Here is a 23,916-nt window from a genome sequence, read left to right on the forward strand (position 1 = left end):
AAAACAAACGCATCTAATAATACCATGTAGTGTGGAAGGCTACTAGTTTGGGGTTGGCCTGGCTGCATCGTCCAATCATCGTTAACATTAATGTTTTCACTCTCCAAGAACCAATCACACACAAGAGTCAGGTATTGGTACCCGCCCCCTCTCGAATGTTATCTCGCTGTGGCCATTTTACACTTGGTTCAGTGAGAAATAAAACACTCTTCTCACCTGAGATTCGACGTGACATTTTTAAACAACTATCGTTAGTTACATGTGACACTGGTAAGTTTTTCCCTATTTCAAATAAAACTGCGGTGGTTGCGTTTACTACGTATGACACGTTTTTTTGGCTGCAGCGTCTCTGCTTGCACCAGCTAGCCAACGTCAGGCTAAAATAGTTAGCTTGCATGACCGCCACACGTCATTGTTAAATACTCCTTTTTGGGTAGTAAGGTTGGGCATGTGCATTGCGCACACTTCTTTATGAGTGATGCAGGCTCGTGCATTTGTTTGTATATTTATGGGTTTTGCCAAGTACTTTGTAAAGCAGTGATGTGAGTTAAAGTTAGAGTCTGCAGTCTTTGAAAAAACGCAGCTGCCTGGAGAAAGACCTAAAAATGATGCTGCCTGCCTCTGGTGAACGCACAGCTTGCACATCACTGACGTTACAATGCGCAGCACAGGAGGCCCCTGCTTGTGAATTATTGTGTTCTTTAAAGTAGTTAAATACCACTTAAACACAATACTGTTACTTTATCTTTTATGTTCTCTACTTTACTTACTGTTTTGCAAACTGTTTACACCTGTGTGCATATCTATATTTGAATTACATCCACATTAATTTTTTCCATTCAACATTCCTTTGCAATACTTTCTACCACGCATTTGTTTTAGTATTTTGTATGTCTATATTTTAGACCTATATTTAAGCTTGCAATATGTTATGTCTTATTTAGGTTTACATGCGTGACCTAATCTTTTTTTAAAACATATTTAAAGAGCATTATTGGAGGGAGTCCAAGATTGTCATTGCCAATGACTGCTTCACTGTTACTGCTGTGGATATAACAATTAAGAAACTTGAGCTATTCATTTTGAACTTTGTTTCTAAAAGACAGTCACTCAGCAAAGTTATGATTCTCCATATTATTGATTCTCATTCAAAAGAGTAAATTGCTGACGCGTTTCCATGGTTTCCAATCCTATAATCAAACAGAAAAAGGGCAGAGACCAGGAGCAGTCAGGGGATCAGCATGGACTATGAGCGGAGGTGAGTTCAACTTCCTTGTTGTGCCTCTCTACCCTAACAAGGTCATATGTCCTGCCATGCTTTCTCACACCATGTTTTTCATGGTCAGCAGGGGTGGGCGAGGTGATCGCACTGGTCGCTATGGCAACACCCACAACGATCATAATTTTCGTGATATGGATTACCGAGGCTATGGTCAAGAGGACGAGGAGGCAGGATATGATGTCAGAGCAGAGGGGGACGGACTGTACGGCCACGAAGAACCGTCAATGGGTGACTTCTCATCAGGTCACATCCAAGACCACCCGGGGTTTCACCCGAGGGGAGATGGGCGAGGGGACATTGGGAGGGAGGGGAAAGGGCTCCTGTGGCCCCCGTGCTCTCAGTCTGATCCAGCCCTTCCCATGCTTCAGAGAGAGGATGATGGCTCCAGGCGGGAGTTTGAGCAGATTTTGACTGGCCCGCAGGAAAGAGGTCGGGGAAAAGGCGGAAGAGGTTTCCCTGATAACAGTGCCTCTCGCTCAGGGGGCAGGGAGGGCAACTGGGGGCATGGTGGTGGTGCGCATCCAGAACAGATGGAATATAATACAGTGAGACAGAGGGAGGAGGATAGGTTCTCTCGTGCAGCGGTGAAGAGGAGGGTAAGCCCTAACAAGTCCTTCAACAACAACATAGAACTGCTACAATGTTATTTAGTTTTGACGTTGGTTACACATTTGTGACTGTTCTATGCAGGCTTTTGTGCTGGGGGCAGAGGAGCTGAGTTGTGGGAGTGCATGTCCTGACTTGTCCCTTGAGGAGATGGATCAGAGGGACCAGGACTACCGTGCAGATCTAGACCACAACCAGAGGCCAAGCAACATCATAATGCTTCGCATGCTGCCACCCAATGCCACCGCCAATGAGGTAGGTGTATGTCTCCAGCGCAAGCAGTCTTATAAAGCTTTGGACAGGTTTTATTTGGCCTTAAAGTCACTAATGTCCCTGTGTCCATAGATACGGGCACAACTTCAGGAGCAGGGGATCCAGCCAAGAGAGGTTCGCCTCATGAGAAACAAATCCTCAGGTGAGAACTTGTCCATTGCCCTGAATGTTTAAAAAAAAAAAAGAACTCCCCCTTTGTGTCACACTAATGGAGTGTGTTTCACTTCATCGCTCTCTCAGGTGCTTCTCCTCTGCTCAGTGTTTTTTTTCTTATTAATAAGTGCCGTCCCTTTCCTTTTCCTCTTCTCTTACCCTCACTGTCTTTTTTTCATACTGTGACAGTGAGATAAGTAGCAAAGAATGCATATTTATATACTTATATACAGGCTTTTGCTGTGATTCCTGCCCTGATTTCTTTGGTCTGCTGGTGTCTTGAATTCTGGCTAGCGCTCGCAGGGCAACAAAACATCCATGCATGCTTTGACGGACGACTCCCATCAACATTTGTTTTTCAGACAACAATGCATGCCATATATAATAGATCTTTACTCCATTGCATTCATTTTCCTTTTTGCCTTGGCTCTCTGATTGTCTTCACCATTTCATGATTCAGCCTTATTCAACCTAATGTGTGATGTGTCTTGAGTTGACAAACTAACACAATGAGAAATGAGCAGCAGAATGAAGAAGAGGAAGAAGAATGCATATGATGGTGATTGTCATTGGAGCTAATTATGAAAGTGTGAATGTGGGAATGTACGTTTTGCAGCTTCCTCTCCGCTACTGAGCGTCATCCATACCACTCAGAAAAGCTTGTCTTTTTCTAAAGGTTTTCCATTAAGGTCATTGTCTCACTGGCCTCCCCCTTTGCTAACGCACTGGTTGCCTGTAAGTGGGTGCCTCTCTGACTCTGGCACACTTACAGTCCCCCGCACTGCTCTTTCTCTCTCACCCCTGCATCTATGTCTGTTTTAAGGATAAATCACTCTCAGTTTTAAATGTTTAAATTATAAGTGATTGCCCTGCATTATTATACCATATAGAGTGCTGTAAAATGACATACCTCTACATTATTTTGTATAATGTGTTCTGAATTAGATTATGAATCTCAGACTAGCAGAGATGAGCATGTCTGTGTGTGTTTGTCTGTGTGGGATGTGTTGTGTTGGTGCCTGGGTGCTTCATCATTCAAAGCCAAAGAGCTCAGACTGGAACTGATGAGATGAGTGGGTAGGATTCTCCCTCTCTCTCCCTCTTTTCTTGACCCTGTTGAGAGACCTGACATTGCGTCCTCCCACCCTTGTAGAGAATTTGACAGCAGCTCTCCAACTGGCTGTCAGGTGTGTTATTTCCAAGGGAGAGAGGAAGCAATGATTTATTTTATTAGTGCTGATACAGGGTCTCTCTCTCCTCTGGACATAAAGCACTAACCCCTCACTGCGTTGTTGTTATGTTGTTGTTGTTGTTGTTCGGTTACCATGGCGCTGGGCGGTGTCCAGGTCAGAGCCGAGGATTCGCCTTCGTCGAGTTTAATGTCATACAGGAGGCCACGCGCTGGATGGAGACCAACCAGGTCACTCTCCTCTACACAGACACACATACACATGTATACAAATGCACTCGTTATGGGACATGGGTTATCATCAGGACAAGATCATGTCAGGTGCACACGATGCATTCCAGTGTAGAATCAGTGGAGAAATATTTTTTGTCCCTGAGGTAGGTAGGTAGGTCTTTGTATTTAATGGGAAACATCATCTTTTTTTTCTTTATATACAGTATTCCACAAACAGACTCATTTATGTTACATCATTCGGTCGTCTATGCAAAACACACATATATTATGACTAGTCTGCCAGGCACATTTGCTCATTATTTTCCTACATAAGCTCCTCTATTATAGGGTCCCACTCTTTCCTCACTGACTGATCTCACTCTCTCTCCAGTCTGCAGTCGCACCTCTGTGACAGAGTAGCAGTAGGAACTTTATTTCTCATATGGTCTGTTGTATGTTGAAACCAGAACCAATATAGAACTTCCTTTTCTTGTTTTTGAACCTTTCATATCTGGGTCATCTACTATGACTACATCTTTAGTGTGGAGCTATTGTCTTTATGGGGTATGGAGGTGGCGACAGTGGGATAGGATGTGTGGAAAACTGTGAAAAGGTTTCCCCTTAAGGGGGGAGGGATGACACAATTGAACAATACACATTGTGTCCTTAAAAATGGACACCCATGCACACACACTACACATACACCATCTCAGTCCGTCCCAATTTCCTAAAGCTGAAGGTTGCAATTCTCTGGTGTCCTCTTTCTTTCAGCCTCAGTTCTTCTCTCTGTCTCTCTCTTTGTCCCCCTCTCCCTCTCGTCCCTTTCATTCTATCTCATCTCTTGTGAGATGAGGCCTTTCTCTGGCATGTGTGGCCTAATTATCACTGATAATCATTCTTTGTTCCCCCCCCCTCTCTTTCTTTTTCTTTCAGGCAGTGTTGTCGATTCTGGGACAAAGAGTGTCGATGCACTACAGCGACCCAAAACCGCGTGCCAACGAGGACTGGCTCTGCAACAAGGTTGTCTCTGCATTGTGTGGCAAATGGAAGTACATTTTTTTGGGACATGCTTGCATATACATCAGTCAATGTGTTCGCTTATTGTTTTAACATTTAGTTATGTCATTTCAGTGTGGTGTGCAAAACTTTAAAAGGAGAGAGAAGTGCTTCAAATGCAGCGTGCCAAAATCAGGTATAGTAAAACCAAACTACTGTAAATATCCCATCTAGATTCCCTTTAACAATAACACAAGCGCTCATACATCCTATAATTGAACATGAGTAATGTCTTGTATTTGTCCAGAGGCTGAGCTGAAGTTGCCTCAGTTGCAGAGGGATTTGTCTGTTGGGCTTCAAAAGGAGGGGGCCCAAGGCTTGCTGCCCCTGCCGGCTCCGTACCACTCCTCTGGCCCTACTGTCAGCCCAGGACAGGCCGCACAGCAGGCGGACGTTGCCAATGACAGTAAGTCCATCCCTTAATATTCTTCCCATGAAGGCAATCTGTTCTTCTATTCAGAAAGACAATCCTTTTTGTAGTCTTTGTATTATGTCATAAATATTATAATATAATATATTTGTCCATGAATGGATTGATTCATTTGTACTTGTGAAAAAACAAAGTATAATATCTATACTGACTTATAATAGCATTTTCCTGTCTTAATAAATACATTATTCTCTCATCCTCTCCTACCACAGCTCTGATACTAAGAAACCTTGGCCCGCATACTTCAGTGGAAACCATTTTATCTGCTTTGGCTCCATTTGCCACTCTCTCCCCTTCCAACGTTCGCCTAATCAAGGACAAGCACACCCATCTCAACCGGGGCTTTGCCTTTCTACAGCTCTCTACCATAGTGGTGAGAAAATTGACAAAACATGTATTCATTCTTCTGTACTGTTGATTTTTAAATAACAAATTAGCTCACAATGTTTCTGTGTTATGTATCAACAGGAGGCATCTCAGCTGCTCCAGATCTTGCAGGCTCTCCAGCCAGCTCTCTCTATTGATGGGAAGGCAATCGTGGTGGAGTTTGCCAAAGGCTCCAAACGGTAAACAGGCCAACCCAAACCTTGATGCATTCAAACCACAAGAGCCTTGCACATTACTGCCAACGCAGAAACAATAATAATGTGTGGCAGCTATTACCACACCAAATGTAAACTCAAAAGTGTCATTTGAATAAAGGTGATGTAGAAGTAGTAGCCTAGTAACATGGATACATTTTTCATTGTTGTTTTTTCTACGGCAGTGATGTGTTCCTGACGGATGGCAGCAGAGTGAGTGCTGCTACTGTAGCTAGCACGGCTATAGCTGCTGCTCAGTGGGCAGTCACGCAGGTAACATGAGTAATTTATAATTACATAAAGGAAAACATGAGATGTAACACGTTGTTATTTATGAATTGTATTTATTATTGTATTCCTATGTTTGGTTATAAGTATCTTATCCATTCTCAGACTGCTCAGAATGGATCGGTTGGAGGCCAGACGACAGATACAGCAGTGTATCAGCAGGGGGCAGCAGTGACGTACAGTCAGGAAGGAGTAGAGTACTCTGGGCTCGATGGCACACATTTCAAGGCTCAGGGAGATGCCAGGGCTTCTGCTTTACCCGGTGCAGGAACAGCCCTGATGGGGGCATACACAGGAGGAGCAGGTCCAGGTTGGTATTGCACATGTTAAATACACAAAGCCTATTTCCTGTATGGTTTTATATAGCTGTATACATTGGAATTGAACTTGAGTTAACCGAGTCCCCCTGTTTATGTCTACAGCTGGGGCAGTGACCTCTGGATCTGTAGCGGTGCAGCACACACAGAGTGCTCTCATCACCACAGCTAGCACTACACCAGTCACACAGGTACAATTACACGGTTTGCTTTTCTTCTTGCCTCGTGCCTTATTTCATGCCATTACTTTCTTGTTTTAAATAGCGGTCTCTCCTCAGGTTGAGATAGTAGGGAAACCTCAACCAGCTGCTCCCAGCCAACCTGCTACACCAGGCACTGATCACGAGCTCCAGCAATACCGTAAGGCATTTGAGAAGAAAGAAAAAGCAATGAATAAACATCTTCAATTATAACTGTAAATAGAGGAACCTTTGTGAACACATTAGTTTTTGATGGGGAACTGTTAGAGGCTATTTTGGTGTTTATCTGAATGTATATTAATCCTGATGATGATGCTGATAACAGTCAAGCTTACTTTTTAAGATCATCAAAGGTTTTAAAATGTGAAATCTCACCCTGATGTGTCCTTTGTACTTGACTGCAGCTGTGCCAGATGTGTCCACATATCACTATGATGAAAGCTCTGGCTACTATTACGACCCACTCACAGGCCTCTACTATGACCCCAACTCCCAGGTAAAGAGTTGTGAATGTAGTGCAGTCTAAATGTCCATCCAGCACTCTGAAAGACTTTTCTGAATGTATCACTGTCCGTTACAGTACTACTACAACCCTCACACTCAGCAGTACATGTACTGGGATGGAGAGAAGCACACCTACATTCCTGCTGCTGACGGCCAGTCAAACTCAGAAGGTGCTCCCACCAGCCTTGGCGCAGCCCCTTCAGACTCACCGTTTGGTACCCCTGGCAGCAAGGAGAAGAAAGACAAACCCAAGAATAAAACCGCTCAACAGGTACTCCACACACTGGATACTGGCTCGCATACTGACAGATGTGAACATAAAACAAATAAACCGTTAGATTTTAATGTGAAACTCCACCTTGTTTTAGAAATGAATTAGAAATCTGTAAACAAAAATATAAACATCTGTTAACTTTCAATATGGAAGTGAAAGGGAGAAACACATCTGCTGGTGGGTAAAAGAAACAATAATCTAACAATACGAAAGAGTTAAATTCAAAATCAACTACACTATTCTACTGTATATGGCCAAATTCACCAAATGTTACGCTTAACAAGGTAGTATCTATTCAAGGGCTACCGAGTTAGGTTGTTATGTATTTATTGAACCCCCCTGATGTGTCGGCTTTCATATTTGAAATCTTCCTCTGGTCAGTCCGTTTACATCGCTAACTTGCATTTCTCGATTTCATATTAACAGATTGCCAAAGATATGGAGCGTTGGGCTAAGAGTCTCAACAGACACAAGGAGAATATGCGCTCTGTGTCCTCCTCCCCTGCCGTCGGCACCACAGCGCTCCCCCCTGGTTACACTCGGGCTCCTGGCCACAGTCGCCTAGATGACCGCAGAGAATCTGCCAGTGCTGATGCAGGCTATGCTGTTCTGGAGAAAAAGGTACATGACCCTTTTTAATGACGCACAACACACTGCAACCACCTGGGCAACAGGGTATCATAGTGAGTGAGGAGATTGTGCATCAAGCAGAGGACTCTGGCTTAGTAATAAGATAACGTTTGCACAGTCTTATTAACTGACCTGCTAATCATTCTCTCTCTGTCATGCAGGGTGCACTTTCTGAAAGGCCTCAGATCTTTCTGGATCAGATCCGACAGAGTACTGAAGTAAGGACATGTACAGTAATTGTATTTAGCCTGTGTTTGTCCTTTTTCAGCTTTTCCATAGGATGCTTGAAAAGTTTTTTTTTTTTTCTTCCAAGCATAGGTTTCTATCAGTACATCTGTGTCTATTCAGTTATTGAGCTTGCATCCTTCTTCTGTAGCGTTCCCCTCCTCAGCAGCAGGGTCTGGTCCCAGCCTACAGCGGAGAAACTGACAGCGACGAAGAAGGAGGGGACAAAGATGAGAAGGAAGGGAGAATGACCGACTGGGTTAAACTGGCATGTCTGCTGTGTAGGAGGCAGTTTCCCAGCAAGGAGGCCCTCATCAGGCACCAACAGCTCTCTGAGCTACACAAGGTTTGAAGCTAGGTTAACACAATAGCAAAGATTGCATAAATGATGATTTAGGAATATGTGTTCACTCACTTTAAAAAATGTTGTCTCATATATTCTTATTTTTGTTTGTTATTTAAAGTGTTTCTAATAAACTACACATTTATTTAACCTGTTTATCTGTGTGCCCTCAGCAAAACTTGGAGCAGAGAAGGGTCCAGCAGGATTCTGCAGGAAAAGAGGTTGGTCGAGCCACAGGAACTACAGGAGTGGGACAACATAACATACAGTTATCCTGTTTGTTACTACATGTGTGCAGTTGGTATTGATTTCATCGTCTTTTTTATATTGCCTGCAGAGACTTGCCGATGGACCGGAGCTTCCTGATCCTAAGAGGAGGAAGTTCAACCCCATGTAAGCAAAAGTGAAGTACCAAGCAGTATGATATTATGTGTGCAATAGTTCTATACTTTATAATATTGCAAGGCCTGTTGCTTACTCCATACTGTGTCTGCACATTTATTACAGATTTGTGTGGGTGCACTTATAAATTACTTTATTCTCTTCTCTCTTTAGTGATGGGATCACAGGCACCAGTCTTGGTGCCAGGATGCTGCAGGGAGGAGTGAAAAAAGGGCTTCTACTGCGAAACATGCAAGTGGACTGAGCCCTAACCCTGAAATTTCAATTTCCTGACCCAGGCGGGACAAGGACAAAACCTAGCACGCAACACTTCACCATTAACATCATCTAGATATCTATAGATAAAGCTTCTAATATTGGTTTAATTACCACTACCTCAACTGTGGTAATACTCTCGTGAACTGATCCTGTAGCAGTGTATGTCAGGATATTGCACAGAATGCACTTTTTTGCTTTCTTCCTGAATGATGCAGTTTTTAGTTCTCACTTGCTTTAAAGCTTGTGTGCGATGATGACGTTTTATGTTGTTGGGGAACATTTCCTGTTGGAAAGTGAAAGATCAGTATAGATCTAATGGCAGCGAATAGGATTTTCTAATATTACTGTCTATGCACCATAGATTTTTTTATTTAATGCTAAATGCCTTGTCATTCAGTGAATGACTGATCTAGGCAAGAACTGTGTATACATTCTACAAGAGACTGTGGCCTCGTGAACTGGACATTGTCACACTAAAAACAAAGTGTGTAGAGGAAATGTGTGTAGATATTAATTCACAGTGTAATAGATCCTTATTTCTGGAGAAAGCTGTTCTGTATTTCTTTATTTGTTCAATATTGTGACTGTTTTATCAAGCTCCTGTAAAATAATTCACAATAACACGTTTCTATTTGTAGCGATGATTGATGTCTTGTGTGGGCAAGTCAGTCGCTGATGTTTGACATTTTAACCTGACATTTCCCAAGCTCTGTTTTTGCAAATCGGTGGTTTAGAAAAAGAGGAATACCATGCAACATTTGACATGCAGCAATTGTTTCGCAGCCCAATGTGTGTGTTCCTGATATGGTTTTCCTATTACATTATTCTTTAACCAGTGGTGTAAAGTAACTAAGTAGATTTACTCAAGCACTTAACTTAAGTACAATTTTGAGGTAATTGTACTTGAATATTTAATTTGTTTTGCTATTTTGTACTTATAGTCAACTATGATTCAGAAGGTTTATTGAATACCTTTAGTTAGTTTGCAGATTTGCATTAATGATTTGAAATATAAACACCACTTAAATAAGACTTAGTTACACCTGGAGTTTTACCTTTGGTAATTTAAGTATATTTAGATGCTTATTATTATACTTTTACTTGAGTAACAGTTTGAATGCAGGACTTTTACTTATAACAGAGTAGCTACTCATACCCTCTGATACTTTTTTTACTCATTAACCCACCATTGCTTTTGGGTGTTGAGTCACCATGGCAACAGCAACAGACGCGATACTTCGTCGCTGTAGTTAGCTTTATCAAAGTAACACCAGCTAACCTACTTTTTATTTAGTTACGAAGCTAACCTCAATTTAACGGTTTAGCTATTTTAACTTTCTCAAATATAGTAGGTCCACTAGTTTAGCTCAAGCCGTCAGTTGTTCATTGTCTAAACTCAGTGCAGTTGGACTTAGTTAAACGCCTGTTATCTAGCAACCGATCAGCTGCACTGACACGTTACATATTGTTAAAAAAACAAGATACATTTGCAAGGATGTCTGAAGCAGATGAAGATGCAGTCCTTTCAGATGGAGATGGAGAGGAAGAAACGCACCAAGGAGCCGGAGAAGACGAGAAGGTAATCGTGACCTGAGCGATAACAGAATAAATGTAGATTCACGCGATTAACGAGTTTTGCAGAAAGTTTTCCTGGAAGTTGGATTTCAGTTCGTTTCGTGCGGTTAGTCATTATTTATTGTTACAAGCAGTGGTGTGAAGTACATTCAAAGTACTGTAATTAAGTACATTTTTTAGAAAAGTGTACTTTACATGAGCATTCCCATTCTATGCTACTGTGTACTTCTACCCCACTGCAATTTCGAGGTAAATTGTGAATCTTTATTCCACTACGTCTATGACGTTTTTGTAATTACTTTGCAGATATGGATTAAAGCTAAAACATATGATCAACACTTAAATGATACTTTAGTTAAACCTGGATTAAATGCTCAGGCTACCCAGCAGTACATAAAGCAATTAAAATTACTACAAGATCTGAGTACTTCTTCCAACTCTGATTACAAGACAGCTTAACATTACTAGAATGTTGGTTTATACGATAGATTCGGTATGCTGTATCATCCCATCACCGAGCTACTTCCTTTAAAAAATCCAAGGCTTAATCCCCCTACCCCTTTATTCAAGTCTCAGAACTGGCCATCATGTCACAGCATGCATTACATTGATTTAGGAGTGTGAGTGCCCACAGCACAAAATGAATGGATGTTATCTAATCATTCCTCCAAATAAATGCTTTAAAATAAGATAAATAGCACGTTGGCCTAAGTAGTGTAATGCTTAGCTAATGCATGACAGCATGAACAAAGTAATTTCTGACCAATGCATTTACTTTTGTGAAAGCAAAGCAGAACCTATTTTTCAAGCTATTATTGCTATCCTGTCCACGCTCCTCTAACGGAATAATTGGCTCCTGTAGATAATATTGGTTCAATAAAATTGTATTTATATTGTCCAATATCACAATTACACATTTGGTTGTAGCGATTCATTCTTTACAATGCTTACTCCACTTTAAACAAAAACTAATATACTATTGAACAGACTCAATCTTCCAACCCCTATATTGTAAATTTGGCAACTAAAAGCTATTTGGGGAAAAAAGCTTCATATTTCTATGAGAATAGTTATTATTCTGCTTTCGGAGAGGCTGAGCAGTAACATGGTACTACTGTACCATATCAATTAGTGTATGCAATAATTATGAAGTAGCATTCATTATTTAGGGATATGTTAAGCGTTAACTAAACACAAAGTCACAGTGACTTGAATTCGTGAATTTGTTGAGCAACGTGAATCCATCAAAAAGCCTGCCATGAAATTCTAATGAGTCATGCATAATTTAAGCATAACTTAAGTAGTTATATAATTTGTTACAGCATTATTTATAAAACACAGGAATGTCTACATGGTAGGCTCTATTTATGGATAAAATATTTCATGTGGTTCTCTGAAGCTCGGTCATGTAGGAGGAGCTTGTGTCTGGGCTGAACCCAATACACAAATATTGATGGGGTTCTGTGGTACATTTGATCCACTGTAAATTAGTTCCACCACATCAATTTTGAAGTATAATCCTGTGCTGTCTTTCCTCTCACAGGTACAGCTTTGCCCTTTGACAAAAGAAACCATAAGTGAGGGGCTCTCATTGCTTTGCCGAACAGGAAATGGACTTGGACATGCATTCGTCAAAGTGGACCTAACAGACAAGTAAGAGAGCAAAAATACACACAGAGCTAAATGGGTTATTGACTGGTATTACAAATTCAGGTTATCATTGAAAATTTGTGGCTATGTTTTTGATTTTATTGCATTTTGTGTCACTCCTCAGAGGACTGAGTGACATTGCTTCAATCAAAACTTTTATCCACCTACGTTTTGTGGATGTATCCAACAACCAGCTGACTGATCTTTCTCATCTGGCATCTTTGACCCAGCTTCTCTGGCTGAAGGCAAGGACTCATCTACTTTATTCAGAGTGGGTGGCCTGTTGTACTATTCATTCAAATTTATAGAAAATCTTTATTTCACCTTTTTCTATAGGTTGACAATAATGCTGTTGCAAGCTTCAAAGGGCAACCTTTTGCTCAGATGACCTACCTGCAGTGGCTGAGTATGGCAGGGAACCGAATAACTGAACTGGATGGCCTGGTTGGTCCTGCCTTGGAAAGCCTCAATCTTACAGGTTGGTCTGTTTGTTTTATGTCAGAATATGAGATGTTTCTATAACACTACCTGGTGTGCTTTTATTCAGTCTATTTACACAACAAACTCTTACCATCTGCATGACATAAAACAGATATCCTGACATTTTGTTACCCCTCTGGCAGGTAATGGCATTCAGAGAGTGAATGGTCTTCAGAGTGGCTGTTTTACCAACTTGGTAACTTTGGAGCTGAGGGGAAACCAGTTAGATACCACTGATGGCATTAACCTTCCCAACCTGCGGCAATTATATCTGGTAATAAAAACACATTTGATGAGGTTGAGCCATTAACACCAATCTCAGTCAGCTAACTGTCTGTAACTATTCTTGCTCTACATTCAGGCCCAAAATGTTATCAAGCATCTGGAGGGTTTAGAGAGGTTAGAGCGCCTCACCATACTTCACCTTCGAGACAACCAGCTAGATACTCTGGATGGCCTCAGTCCCAACATGAAGTGTCTCCAATACCTCAATGTAAGGTAGGTACACATGTGAACAACATACTGTAGACTGTCATCAAGGCAGTAAAACACCAAACAAATGTATATATCCCAGATTATTTATCCTAAATGCTTCCGTCTCTCTCCCTTAGAGGCAATGCAATATTAGAAGAGAATGCCCTGAAAAGCCTCGCACTTGTGTCCAAAACTCTGCGAGCTTTGGTCCTTACTGATAATCCTCTGGTGGAAATGACAGAGTACAGATTGAGTGTACTGATTCTCCTGCCACTGCTGGAGCGACTTGACAAAGATCCTGTCTCCCCCGAGGAGATGTCTGAGGCCCAGGAGAGAATCAAGGTAAAGCTAAGAAACACCTTATTTCTCTATGTGGCATGGCCAGGCATACATTTCCTTTTAACTGTTTTTTCTTACTGTATGTACTTCATTTCAGGAACTGGAAGAGGAAATGTTTGAGCCATAAGTTTGCTATGAGGAAGTGTTTTACCTTGAAAACACTGGGTTAGTGTTTGTAGGTGGGTGTGTTCAAATGTATTGTAGTATACTGTACATTTTGAGTGTCTTGTATTTGTATCTGTACACGTGGAGACTACATTATGTATGCTTTTGTCATGTTCTAATGATATTACCTAGCCTATTCATTTTTGAATTAAAAACATTTGAAAAAGTCTATTTCTGTTGTGTTTATTGACATAAAGTGAGCAAATGCAGACAAGCTGAAGTTACACAGTTACAGGGACAAGGCAAAATGAAAAAGAGTGTATTTGAACCTTGTGCTGCTATCCATACTCTCCTATGTTTCCCTGAGTAAGGATGAGAGGGCAAAATCCACCGCCATATTCCTGCTGGCAGCCATCCAACTGCAGCGTTAAAGAGACAGCGACATTCAATGGATATGTGTGGAAATCCTTTCTTATGTTTATATAGTCTTACACACTGAGATATGCTCTTCTTAAAGTACATAGCACACACATTGTTTCAGATAATACAATCTTTCTAAAAAAGTTAATGTTGCCACTCCGAAACATTATGCTGTTGCCGTAACCAGGAAGTCCCCTCTTTGAAAGGATTGTCCATTTGATTACGTCTTCAAAGTGGATGCAATTTCAGTCGTTGTATTTATCATAATTTCAGAAACAAATCCATCACTGCTCAAGTGTCCTTTACATTATGTCTATCTGTATTAATACACGTGTTTCACGTCAACAGTGCTGTGCTCATTGAAAACCAAATTATAAACTGTCACCACATGTGTGTAACTTTAATGGGCTGAAATGACTCCTGAAAGAACCGTCTCATGCGCAACTAGACCCATACTGTTCCTCCAATGACTGGGTTAGGTGGGCGGGTCTGTGAGAGGAGACATAAGTCCCGTCCGCTCTTCCCTCCTCCTCCTCGGTTGTACTTGGGCAGCTAGCAGCGGCGTGGCGCAGCTTTGAACCTACGACCTGGCAAGCACCTGTGTGATTAAAAAAATATAAACTTTAATTTTCAAGTGCTCTTCTCAAGAAACAATCCAGCAACCATGACTAGCTACCACAAACCCGACGAGAAAACCCTGCAGGGGCTGAAAGATGTCGCTAACAAGCTCAGGATCAATTCCATCAAGGCTACATGCGCCTCCAACTCTGGGTAAGTCATTCAAACTTACGGAGACCTGTTTTAGTAATATTATTTGACACATGAGGAAAGTATTCTGTTTTTGTAGCGTTACTATAGGCTCACTTTACCTTCGGGGCTGGTTACACGTGCTGGAGATTATCTTCACGCGGAGCAGACCGTGCAAAGTGCGGCGACAGCAGAAAGCTAGCAAGTACTTATGCTAACTGTTTCATTAACATGTTAAGCTCCTTTTAAGCTAAATTTGCCTAGGGCTATTTTCAATGTTTAGGCTAGCAAAAGCTAACAATTTGTGCCAAAAATGAAACCAAACGGCAGCGTCTGTATCGATAGTTGGGTTGGATACAGTTGTATTTATTCAGTGCTATCGAGTTGATCACTCATGCTCTCTTATAACTCTGTAATGATAGTAGCAAGGTTGCTAGATCAAATGTGTCGTTATAGCACCAGCCTGCTTCTAGCTAACAAGAAACCACATGATCCTGCAGGGTGAATCTCGTGGTCAGCTTCACACTTTAATTTAAAGTATCAGCTGCGTGCTAAAATCCAAGAGAAATGCCTTAAACGCACAATAGTTGCAACTGCTTTCAGGGGAATCTGTCAAGTATGATAGACGCACAAGTCATCTGTAGTTGTGACCTGAATCCGCAGAAGCTTTTGCAGTCCTCCTCCCATTGTCACTATGGAGTGAACCTGGTAAGCTGCATGCGGTAACAGTTTACATGGTTTCCTTATTGGCATGGGTGTAACTAAAGCTGACATAATTAAGGCTGCCCTTTGCCCCATATTAGTCTGTGTTCATCCTATTATACACCCAGAATATGAAAACTGCAATCTACTCTTTCACAAGGCATCAAACCTGCCTGTCATTAACATAATGCGTTGTGGATGCCTCTCAGTTGAAACAAATTAGCTGGCTGTCACATGGACCATACCATCATGCTTATCAATTACATTTCAATTAAATTAAGGAAGGTTTTGAACTCAAACGTTTTTGTTTTACGATCCCAGAAAAAAAATCAGCGTCCAGGATGCAAAATTAAGCCAGATTTGTCCAATTGTTCTTTAATGACCAAAACCTTTGTTTCATCACGTTATATGAATAATCAAACAGACTGTTTTAAAGTCTCGTGATTTAAAGTTTATTGATCTGAATGAATTTAAGACTACACAAAAAAAATGATGAAGCATGAACATTTGTACGTCCACTTAAAACACACATGTTCTCAAACAGAATACATTTTTGAGAAAAGGGTTTTTAAAAAATGTTTTAGTGAAGTATTGTATTTCAATTTGTGGTAGGAATGTGTGGAATGGTATGATTTTAAGAAATACTTAAACAGAATGCCAAATATAAATGAATGCAAATGCTGTTTATGATTAACCCAAAGCCACATCAATCAATAAAGATCTAATAATTTGGCTTTGGGTGGAACATAATGGGGTAGTTGTTTGTAATATCCAGGCCATTTACCTGCTTTATGACTGATTGTATATTCAGTTTGCTATATCATTACGGATCATTTTATTTGTTTACATTTTTAATTCAATTACACAAGTCAAACGTATCATCTGACAATCACCTGGCCACTTCTCCGCAGTATCAGTGACAGGATTCATTGTATATGCACTGCATTCTTCAGAAAACCCCAGAGTTGTGTAATTTTCCAATAATTTACTTGTGCAACTTTAACCATCAGAAAGGAAATGTTTGTTGGTAAACCTGTTTTTGTTACTTCCTTGTATCAACTGCATAGAAATGGAAGACGTGTTACCTGAACGTCCTGACATTGAAGAAACTGAAGATGTGATTCTGTTGTCTCGTTTAACAAAAGATGCTTTTCACTTTCGACATCCAACACTCGCACCTGTTGTGCTTCATTATTTGATAGATATGGAACTTTAAACATGGCTTTTATGAATTTACTTGAGTCTATTTCTCGGCAGGTTATCACTCAACAAAAGGACATGGGGTAAACGGAGCACAGGGTTTTTTTTAATGTGAAATTAATAACTATCATCATGAATGTTTGATTAAGATAACAGTGTTCCAGCATGAAGAAAATGGCATTTGTGATTTAACCCAAATAGGGAAGTAGAGATGCTTTTGAGAAATGTGGGATTTCTAAACATGTCTCTTACAATACTTGAACCACGATGCTGCAACTAACAGTTTCACAAATGTACTTCTCTGTTTTTTTCACTGAGTGAAAATATATAATTGATATAATGCTAAGAGATTAACATTATATTTTCATGGGTGGTTCTAATACCAAAGGATTTTGAAAATGTGTAAATAAATAATGGCTTGTTAAATGTATCTGTTTTTAATGCCTTTTCAGAAATGACTGTTAATTTCAAACTAAAACCAAGTGTGAGGTTTCCTGAAAGTAGCAACACATGCATGTGTTTGTGTGCACGGTGTGGCTTTAGATTCTAAATAATGATATTTTTATTGTGATCTGTTTTTTAAAAGTAATTTCTTTTCCTCTCCCCAGGCACCCCACATCCTGCTGCAGTGCAGCAGAGCTCATGTCTGTGCTCTTCTTCAACACCATGCGCTATAAAGCCGATGACCCTCGTAACCAGTGCAATGACCGCTTTGTGCTCTCAAAGGTTGGTTATTTATTTTCTTCTTAACTTGGTCTGAACAACTGATATTTTTCATCGCTATTTTCTATAAAGGCTATCCTCTCTGTTTCTAGGGCCATGCTGCACCTGTCCTGTACGCTGCCTGGGCCGAGGCCGGTTACGTAAAGGAGTCTGATCTGCTCAACCTGCGCAAGATCGACTGCGACCTGGAGGGCCACCCCACCCCAGTAAGTCCCCAATCCAGTTATTTTATGGTATTCATGTTTAATTGGGAAATGGAATAAAGCCTAGAAGTGTATTTTATATATAATGTATAACTTTCTCCCTCTACTGTTCACCAGAAACTGGCTTTTGTCGACGTGGCTACAGGATCTCTTGGACAGGGTCTTGGGGCTGCCTGCGGGATGGCCTACACTGGCAAATACTTTGACAAATCAAGGTATATATTTACAAACATCAAAGGTTTCGCGACTTGCAATCATTTTTATGCTGCTTTTTAAACTGGTGTATATAGTGATCTGAAACATCTCTGCACAGATGTCAGTCTAAAGCATAAGCCTAACCAAACCTTTGTATTACATTAAGTTTGACGTACATCCCCTAGGTGCAGGGGTTCTCTAGTACTTTATACTGATACTAGACGGTCCTGAAATTCTTTAAATGTCATACATGATGCCCTGACTTGCAGGCAGGTATCTGGTTTCTTTTTAAGTTGTGCCTGTCCAGTTGAATCACTCTGCCAGGAGGTGCAGTTAAGCCGTCAGTATTATACTCCAAATTACCAAAAATGTTACTGAATAATTTATGTCCCAGAGACTGCATGGGCTCCAGTTCAAATGTAAGGGCTCCAGTTTATTTTAATAAATTGGTGAAAATAATCAAGATGGAGCTCTGTTTGGGGGGGTTTTGGTAGATAACAGAATGCAAATGTGACTTTCAACTGTAGTGGAAAGATGTTATGGATTGTTTGTTCTAATTTAAGTTTGTCTTGTAAGTGTAATGTCACTCAGTCAAGACCACTTTTATTCTGACTGGGGTAAAACTTCTGCAGCCCTATGTTCTAACCTTTTACTTCCCCTTGGTAATCTAACTTTTTGATTTATGATGTTGTTTCCGTGTTATGGTTAACAGTCACAATTATTAAATTACACTCATATTCCGGTTTATACATTGTGTTGTAGTTACCGCGTATACTGCATGATGGGAGATGGCGAGTGTTCAGAGGGCTCAGTGTGGGAGGCCATGGCCTTTGCCTCCTACTACAAGCTGGACAACCTGGTGGCCATCATGGATGTCAACCGGCTGGGTCAGAGCGAGGCTGCCCCCCTGAAGCACGACATGGAGACCTACCGCAAGCGCTGTGAAGCCTTCGGGTTAGTGCCAAACCTTCCCTTTTTATCAAATTTCATAGGAGACATTATGATATAAAGCCTTTTATTTAAGAATGCCTCTCAATATACTATCACATTTAACCTTTGTTATATTTGAGTAGTGTATCCATCAGTTTGGAAGCTGTTATTTTAATAATGAATTGTGAAACTTCCGTATCTCTAATTGTGTTTTTAGTTGCTTGCTAGACTTCCGACACCCTTTTCTTTGGCCTCTACGCCTTTTTTCCCCCCAATTTCTTTTATCTCTGCTCAACAGTTAATAAGCGCTTCACATGTTTGTTCCAAAGTTCATACCTCCCTGGTCAATAATTGTTGGGGTGATTTTTTAAAGCTACGCCCTGTTTTTGTAGGTGGAACACGTATGTTGTGGATGGACACGATGTGGAGGAGCTGTGCAAAGCTTTCTGGCAGGCTCAGCAGATCAAAGACAAACCCACTTGCATTGTTGCCAAAACATTCAAGGGCAAAGGACTCAAAAGTAAGCGTGGCTTTCATAGAATTATTTTACTCAAATATTTTAGTCCTCGGAATAAGGTTTGTTCATTCCTTGGCTGTAGATGTTGAGGATCTTGAAAACTGGCATGGAAAGCCCATCCCTAAGGAGATGGTCGATGGCCTCCTGAAGGACCTGCAGGCTCAGATCCAGGTCCCCAACAAGACCCTGTGCCCTGAGCTGCCAAAAGAAGACACGAAACCCGCAGACCTCAGCACCATTTCCCTCCTTGCACCCCCAGCATACAAAAAGGGAGACAAGGTACCTAATCACTGGTCGATTTTGTCCTATTTTTAATGCTGGTTGGTGTGAGCAGACTAGATTGTTTTTGAAACACTTGAAGCGCATATGATGTTTTTTTCAATCCGTCTTCATTTCCTTACTTCTCCGTCAGATGGCAACAAGGCGTGCATATGGCTTGGCACTGGCCAAACTGGGCGAGGCAAGCAACAGAGTGGTGGCTCTGGATGGAGACACTAAAAACTCCACCTTCTCAGAAACCTTCAAGAAGGCCTTCCCCGACCGCTACATTGAGTGCTTCATCGCTGAGCAGAACATGGTACACAATATTGAAGACTTCACGGGAGATATTAAAATGGCATTTTTGCAGTTGCCAAGTGACCAAACGAGACATGATTAACTCCCAACTTATGAAAGGGGATAAAGATAGTTCAGGTTTAACTCTTCACTCCCATAATCTGCTCCAAACTCGTCTAATCTGTTTTCTTGTCATTCTCTAGCATGATAATCCCAGCCTCTCACTTCTGCGTGTCATTTGTTACGTGTTTACATGCATCGTTATGAAGGCTAACGCTAACTGATGTCTTGACATGCTGCTGCAGGTGGGAGTGGCCATTGGTTGTGCCACCCGTGACCGTACGGTTGCATTTGCCAGCACGTTTGCCGCCTTCTTCTCCAGAGGCTATGACCAGATCCGTATGGGAGCCATCTCCCAGTCAAATGTGAACCTGGTCGGCTCCCACTGCGGAGTCTCCATTGGTAAGCTATCTGTCGACGCTGCATTCGTACTTGCGTAGTGCAGGGTGAGTGTTCCTGTACCTGACTGATCTTCCTCTGCCTTCAGGGGAGGACGGCCCTTCCCAGATGGCCCTAGAGGACTTGGCCATGTTCCGTGCTATCCCAACATGCACGGTGTTTTACCCCAGTGATGCAGTTTCCACAGAGAGAGCTGTTGAACTCTCAGCCAACACAAAGGTGTGTAGGCCCCCTTGTGGTAGAATGTGGTCCAATATGTTGACTTAACATTGATGGAGTATCATTCTTATCATTTCTCTAAATTCTCAGGGAATCTGTTTCATCCGTACCAGTAGACCAGAGACTGCAGTCCTCTACTCTCCAGATGAGAAGTTTGAAGTGGGCGTAGCCAAGGTAATTATCAACAAAATAGTTTTACACACCTTAATTATTATATATAGATTGCAGCAACACAAATGCCCATGGAATGAGAGCATTAATGTATACGTTTAAATGTCTGCTGAACCAGGTGGTGCGCCAGTCTGCCAGTGATTGCGTTACCGTGATTGGAGCTGGAGTTACTCTGCATGAGGCCCTTGCTGCTGCAGATATGCTGGCCAGTGAAGGTAAACACACACTGCCCTCTAGTGGATATATGTAGGCATTGATATTTACATTTATAAGCACAACTGTCATGTTTGGAAAGTGGAGACCTTTATTATACTAAAGCAGCTGGTGATTGCATCCCCTGAATAACAAAGTAATGATTTGCTCATGAACTTTATAGGGAAGAACATCCGTGTGATTGACCCATTCACCATTAAGCCCCTGGATGCCGCTACTATTGTGGCAAGTGCCAGAGCCACAAAGGGACAGGTCATCACTGTGGAGGACCACTACAAGGAGGGTGGGTTGATTTCTGTTTCTATATGCCCTTGTACACGACTCACCAGTCATCTACCAAAGTTGTTTAGTTTGAGATGTAAAAACAAATTTAGTAGAACATCTGTTTTAATATAAAGACCGGAGACGTGAGTGTATTCTTGTTTGCCAGTGTGATATCGGTTTGTACATCTACATTGACAACAAAAGGTAAGTTACATTAGCTACATTTCATTATGAGTGTTATAATAATTTGACATGATGTGTATCAGTGATGGTATTAGTGCAACATTTTTCCTCAATCTACCAGGGTCCATTATGAGATCATCATCATCATGTTATCCCTTGGTGTGACGGTATGTTCCCTCTGTCCAGGTGGTCTTGGGGAAGCAGTTCTGTCAGCTGTGGGTGCGGAGCCTGGCATTGTTGTGACTCGGCTTGCAGTTTCCGGTGTTCCCCGCAGTGGAAAGTCCACGGAGCTGCTCGACATCTTCGGCATCAGCGCCAAGCACATTGCTAACGCCGTGCGTAAGACCTTTGCTAACTAAGGACTGCACCATATCTCCCGCCCGTTGCTCTGTTCTTCACGACAAAACGTATGACTCGCCTTGCAGCTACCCAAGTGCTGTCTTTGTAGCTTTGGCTTCAGCGCAGTGAAATGGGAATAGGAGTGCAGTGTTATCAAAGCCTGTAGTGTAATATTACTCCCTCTTGAGCACCCTCTAAAACCCTTTTCTCCCATTGGCTCTGGCAACATTCCTTTTCTAGTTGTATCATCTTTACAAAACGGTGTCTTTACTGTATCCTATACAGACATCCCTTAAAACTGTAAACTCTGTATCTTTATGGATTAAAAACCTAAGCAGTCGCCCATGTTCTGATCCATTGTGAACCTTCTTGGCTTCTGTTCTGCGTTACCATTTTTTTTTTCACATTCCTTACAACCATAAGTCATGTCTTCTCACTCGGCTGGCAATCATGCCTCCTTTTGTTTCTTAAGAAGCACTGTTACTATTTGTCTTAACTCTAATGTACTAGACTAGTTTAGTAGTTGTGTTCTTTCACAGCTTTTGAAGCTTAGCTGTATTGGAACAGTTTTTTCAGATCCAGTGTGAAATTGTTAACCAATTTTAGTTCTGAACCGTTTGAGCATTCGTCTAAAGATTCCTGGCTTCATGGCCCCACACAATGTTACTGGCATTTCATGTCACTGGTGTCATTCCGTTAAGCCTGTGTTGTGCTGAATAAAAAAATAATTCACCCAATGCCATTGAGTTTGTATTTCTTTTTTCACGCCCCTCTAGTGGTTCAATGGGTGGCAATGTGTCCACCGACTTGGGCAAAACTCACTGCACAGATATTCATGGTGCCAATACTTTGAAGAATATGACTTAAGTGATCAGTTTACTTTACAGGTTTTAGCTTTTGCTTATTCTTATTCATCTACTTGATTGGCACCTCATCTTGTACTGTTCTGGATTTTTTTGGGAATGTGTTGCACAAATTCAGTGTCCCAAGAGGATTCGCCCTCATGACTTTGGTGCTGATCTTTTGATATGGTCAAAATATCACCTTGTCCTGATAGTTTTATCACAGACTACTATAGAAGCAAACAAATTCCAAACCAGATCATCTGTGCATATGATATTCTGCTAGCTAGTAAATGTTAGCATGCTAAGGCGCTCAACATTTATGGTGAACATCGTTGATGTACCAAAAAACAAACCTCAGTATGATGGACAGCCAACTTTGGTAATTATCTAAAATAAAACTGTACAGTACACAGAAGTATAATCTCAGAGCTGTGAGGCTGTAGACTACTTTGTTTTACTACTACTAGTTTCTTTTGCAACATGTGGCTTATTCAGATACCTCATTCATACATGTTTTGAGGACTTGTACCGGTCAGACTTTTAAAGACGCTTTTAAAATAAGGTAGTAGGTTTGTGGTATGATGGTAGAGAACGAAAAATTCCTTTGTCTTAAAACAGTCACGAAATAAGGTGATGTATTGAAATTTGAATCGTAGGCCTCTGACATTCTCAGCTATGGAAACTATTAATCCTGGGTGTTGTCAGACTAAGGTTAAGCAAGGGGTTGAATGTGGTTAGTGGTTACTGCACTTCCCTGTCAAGAGCCAAATGAATAGTCTTTGGAGGCATCACTGTTTACCTTGGAAGAGCAGGTTGTGTTCTGAGAGATTCACCGTGTACTGTTAACTTGTCCAATGTATTTGGAATATTTTGGGATTCTAATGTTGTACAGAAAAAAAACTAAAGCAGTCATGAATAATTTCATACAATGAACCCCTTATTAAAATTGAATTAGACATCATCATTGTTATTGACACAATCTCTTTTCTGGAACATGAAAACAAACATGAAATATTTAGAGTTGTAAATATAAACCAAATAGAAAGGGGCTGTCTGCAGGTTTCACCCCACAGTGAAAATCCCACTTGGCTCAACACTCAGCCAGTGGCACCTGCTTTGCTTAGCTCTGAGTGTGAAGATGAACACCATCCAGACGACATGTGTAAGCATCACAGTTAATGTGC

The 23,916-nt window shown here is 41.3% G+C and overlaps 3 protein-coding genes across 5 annotated transcripts; all 3 read left to right on the top strand.

Moving 5' to 3' along the window:
* Window positions 1-140: 140 nt before the first annotated feature.
* On the top strand, window positions 141-9,861 carry rbm10 (RNA binding motif protein 10). Of its 2 annotated transcripts, none has more exons than XM_063890379.1 (23): window positions 141-270; window positions 1,205-1,258; window positions 1,350-1,878; window positions 1,973-2,143; window positions 2,234-2,303; window positions 3,661-3,734; window positions 4,650-4,736; window positions 4,848-4,908; window positions 5,020-5,178; window positions 5,415-5,575; window positions 5,671-5,768; window positions 5,969-6,056; window positions 6,177-6,381; window positions 6,494-6,579; window positions 6,667-6,748; window positions 6,993-7,084; window positions 7,169-7,363; window positions 7,793-7,987; window positions 8,158-8,214; window positions 8,373-8,567; window positions 8,738-8,785; window positions 8,902-8,957; window positions 9,120-9,861. In XM_063890379.1, exons 2-23 carry the CDS (start codon window positions 1,242-1,244, stop codon window positions 9,208-9,210), a joined length of 2,817 nt encoding a protein of 938 aa, XP_063746449.1. In that variant the 5' UTR covers window positions 141-270; window positions 1,205-1,241; the 3' UTR covers window positions 9,211-9,861. The 2 variants fall into 2 exon arrangements, with proteins under 2 accessions (XP_063746449.1, XP_063746441.1); XM_063890371.1 differs by having other exon boundaries at window positions 152-270; window positions 1,347-1,878.
* A 224-nt stretch (window positions 9,862-10,085) lies between these two features.
* Window positions 10,086-14,035, top strand: lrrc23 (leucine rich repeat containing 23). 2 transcript variants are annotated; one of them, XR_010166354.1, is made up of 8 exons: window positions 10,086-10,803; window positions 12,343-12,452; window positions 12,574-12,694; window positions 12,786-12,927; window positions 13,073-13,203; window positions 13,291-13,422; window positions 13,541-13,745; window positions 13,840-14,035. XR_010166354.1 is itself a non-coding variant. In XM_063890392.1 (8 exons), the coding sequence occupies exons 1-8, from the start codon at window positions 10,720-10,722 to the stop codon at window positions 13,867-13,869; spliced, it is 960 nt and encodes a 319-aa protein (XP_063746462.1). In that variant the 5' UTR covers window positions 10,086-10,719; the 3' UTR covers window positions 13,870-14,035. The 2 variants fall into 2 exon arrangements, 1 of the variants encoding a protein (XP_063746462.1); XM_063890392.1 differs by having other exon boundaries at window positions 13,291-13,427.
* Window positions 14,036-14,780: 745 nt separating this feature from the next.
* Window positions 14,781-22,624, top strand: tktb (transketolase b). The gene is made up of 14 exons (XM_063883889.1): window positions 14,781-15,038; window positions 17,525-17,642; window positions 17,732-17,845; window positions 17,960-18,057; window positions 18,800-18,991; window positions 19,360-19,487; window positions 19,567-19,763; window positions 19,897-20,061; window positions 20,345-20,501; window positions 20,587-20,717; window positions 20,808-20,891; window positions 21,007-21,103; window positions 21,265-21,384; window positions 21,735-22,624. The coding sequence occupies exons 1-14, from the start codon at window positions 14,932-14,934 to the stop codon at window positions 21,905-21,907; spliced, it is 1,881 nt and encodes a 626-aa protein (XP_063739959.1). The 5' UTR covers window positions 14,781-14,931; the 3' UTR covers window positions 21,908-22,624.
* Window positions 22,625-23,916: the final 1,292 nt, after the last annotated feature.

This window comes from Eleginops maclovinus, chromosome 1, assembly GCF_036324505.1.
Source record: "Eleginops maclovinus isolate JMC-PN-2008 ecotype Puerto Natales chromosome 1, JC_Emac_rtc_rv5, whole genome shotgun sequence".
Classification (NCBI taxonomy): Eukaryota; Metazoa; Chordata; class Actinopteri; order Perciformes; family Eleginopidae; genus Eleginops; species Eleginops maclovinus.